Here is a 2,915-nt window from a genome sequence, read left to right on the forward strand (position 1 = left end):
AAAATTAATTTAAATCCTTTTTCCTAATTTATATGATAAATATATTTTTTAATTTGTTCAAAAAAAATAATACATTTTATATTTTAAAATATTTTAATCTGAAACTTTTTGTTTTATCTATACTGAGATAATTTGTATTAGCAAATATCTAACACTTATTTTAGATTACAAATTTATTAAGTTTCTTTCTTTCTTAAATAAATGTTATACTGATCAATCAAATTACCTTACATAGATTAAAATTATGAAGAAAATAATTTTTATAAAGATAAGGGCAATATTGTCATTTAGACAGAGAGTAAAAAGGACATTTATCCAAGTTCTGCATTGGATTAAAGTACTGGAAAATGTCTGTCTTCCACTCTGATATTTACATGTAGACATTACTCTCTTGACTAGAAGGATCTCCTCACTTCAAAGTTCAACCCCTCCTTTACCCTACCCCCAACTCAAATTAGCACACAACCCCACACACCATCTATAAATAATCATCCCCTCCTCTTAACTTCAACATCACTTCATCAATATCCACCTTAAACACACAAGAAAAAGAAGCGCACACACAAAAAAAGAAAAGAAAAGAAGAAGAAATCAAACTACACTAGTACTCAATCAATCTCAATTTATTATTCCTTCAAGATTCAACCAATGGTGAAGACAGAGCAAAAGAGTTTAGCAGAGCCAAACAAGACATTAATGCCATTATCATCATCAAGCAGCAATAATAATAACAACAACATGAAGATGAAGAAGAATAAGTACAAAGGAGTAAGAATGAGAAGCTGGGGATCATGGGTATCAGAAATAAGAGCACCAAATCAGAAAACAAGAATTTGGTTAGGTTCTTATTCTACCCCTGAAGCTGCTGCTAGAGCTTATGATGCTGCACTTTTATGCCTTAAAGGCCCCTCAGCTTCTCCTAATCTCAACTTCCCTTTTGACTCATCTTTCTATCACCACATTGATCATCACACTACACTATCTCCTAAAGCCATCCAAAGAGTGGCCGCGGCTGCCGCAGCCACAGCTGAAGGTGGTGGAAATGAACAAAATATAGAGTTAGTACTCTCATCATCAAATAATGATAGTACTAATCCTATTTTATCATCTCCATCTCCGCCACCTTCTTCTTCTTCTACTTCTTCCGAGGAGGAGGTTTGTTTATTACCAAATTATACTACTACAACATTTGATCAAGAGATATCAATGCTTGAGCAATGGTACAACTTTGATTCACCAAAGTACAATGACATGCTACATGGTACTATTTTCTTTGATCCACCTTCAATGGAGGATGTTTATTATGAAGAATCATCTGCAGATATCCCTTTATGGAGTTTTTGCTGATCATCAACACAAAACAAGATCTCAGTTGAATTATTAACCATATATTTGTTAATTATTTTTTGAAAAAAAAAAAGAACATTTTTTTTAAAGGTGATGTCAAGTTAATTTTTTCTTGAACAACATCACTTACATAGGCTAATTTTTATTTACATTTATTATATTATTATTATTAGGTAAGAAGGGAAAAAAAAAATAGGGACAATACAGAGAGAGGAATCATATTTTCTGGACTCTCCCATGTGAGTTCCTAGAAAATTCTTGTTATAGATATATTCTTTTATAGAAGTGTGTCATATGCTGTAGCATTTATTGTTACTCAAACTGGAATAAAAAATTGGTGGGAAAATATTTATTTTATTTATATGGTTTGTTTCCATTAGACTTTGACTAGCAATGGCATGATTCAATTGAATTGTTCTTCATGATGGAATGATTTGAGACAATGTATTGATGTAGTTAATTAAAGTGCATAGCTTCGTCATTACACTGCTAAAAAAATATTATTTTTTAATTAAAAATTTCTACTAAAAAATATTCAATTGAATTGAGAGAAAAAGAAAAAATAGTTTTGTTTTCACGCAGAAAAATTAGGAAGCTTTCTAATATTTTGGTGAGAAAATTATATTTCATAACACAATTTTTTTATTACTTCAAGATAGAAAAAACCTCTATTTTTAGTATTCCTAATAATGTTAACTGTTAACTCTCCGTTACATAACAAATCGAGGGATCGTTTGGTGTGAAGCATAACACCAAATAATTTTGAAATTAAATTATAGTGACACTTGGTGTTTGATTGGCAAGTCTGGAATAAATTATTCCGGGATTAATAAATAGTATCGGGATAAGTTATCCCTCCTCTTAGATGGTATACTAATCCCTGGATAACTTATCTGGGGATAAAATAAATAAATGACAAATATATCCCTTTAAATATTTTTTATACCTTACTTTTCACATTCATATATATTTACATTATTTTTAATACCATTTATAACAACATTCATTCCTTATTTTTATGATAATTCTTCATATTTTTTCAATTAAAAAATCATACTATATGATATAATTTTTATTTATAAATTTATTTGACTAATTCTTATGTTTATTTATATTTTGATTTCTCATAAATCCATTTTTACTTTAACAAACTTAAAATAAAAATTCTATTTTCAAATTAAATAAGAAAAAGTTTTATTTTTTAATTAATACGGATATCATGAAAATGCACACATAAAAATATTTAAGATAAAGAAAGTGAAAATTTTATTTTAAGAATGAATATTGAATAACTAAAACTTGCAAAGAAAATATAAAAAACTAAATAAAGTAAAGGATATTTTTGTAAACAAATAATCTATTCTTAAAATTTATGCAATGCATATTATTTTGAATACAACAAACCAAACACTCAATAAAAAATAATTTCAGCGTAACTTATCCCAATATAATTTATTTTATCATAACTTGTATTCAAACCAAACGAACCCTAAGTCTCCATTAACATAATTATATATATATTTTTCAGATCTCTATTCAGAAGCACTCTCATGTGTCAGCAATTTGCA

At 28.0% G+C, this 2,915-nt stretch overlaps 1 protein-coding gene across 1 annotated transcript; it reads left to right on the forward strand.

The window, feature by feature from the left end:
* The first annotated feature begins 502 nt into the window (after positions 1-502).
* LOC129903082 (ethylene-responsive transcription factor ERF014) lies at positions 503-1,708 on the forward strand. Its single transcript, XM_055978568.1, has one exon. The coding sequence runs from the start codon at positions 649-651 to the stop codon at positions 1,345-1,347; it is 699 nt and encodes a 232-aa protein (XP_055834543.1). The 5' UTR covers positions 503-648; the 3' UTR covers positions 1,348-1,708.
* Positions 1,709-2,915: the final 1,207 nt, after the last annotated feature.

Source organism: Solanum dulcamara, chromosome 9 (genome assembly GCF_947179165.1).
Source record: "Solanum dulcamara chromosome 9, daSolDulc1.2, whole genome shotgun sequence".
Taxonomy (NCBI): domain Eukaryota; kingdom Viridiplantae; phylum Streptophyta; class Magnoliopsida; order Solanales; family Solanaceae; genus Solanum; species Solanum dulcamara.

Bases quoted from the DNA above. Each gene is read 5' to 3' on its own strand.
- LOC129903082 (XM_055978568.1), top strand. From the start codon at position 649: ATGGTGAAGACAGAGCAAAAGAGTTTAGCAGAGCCAAACAAGACATTA.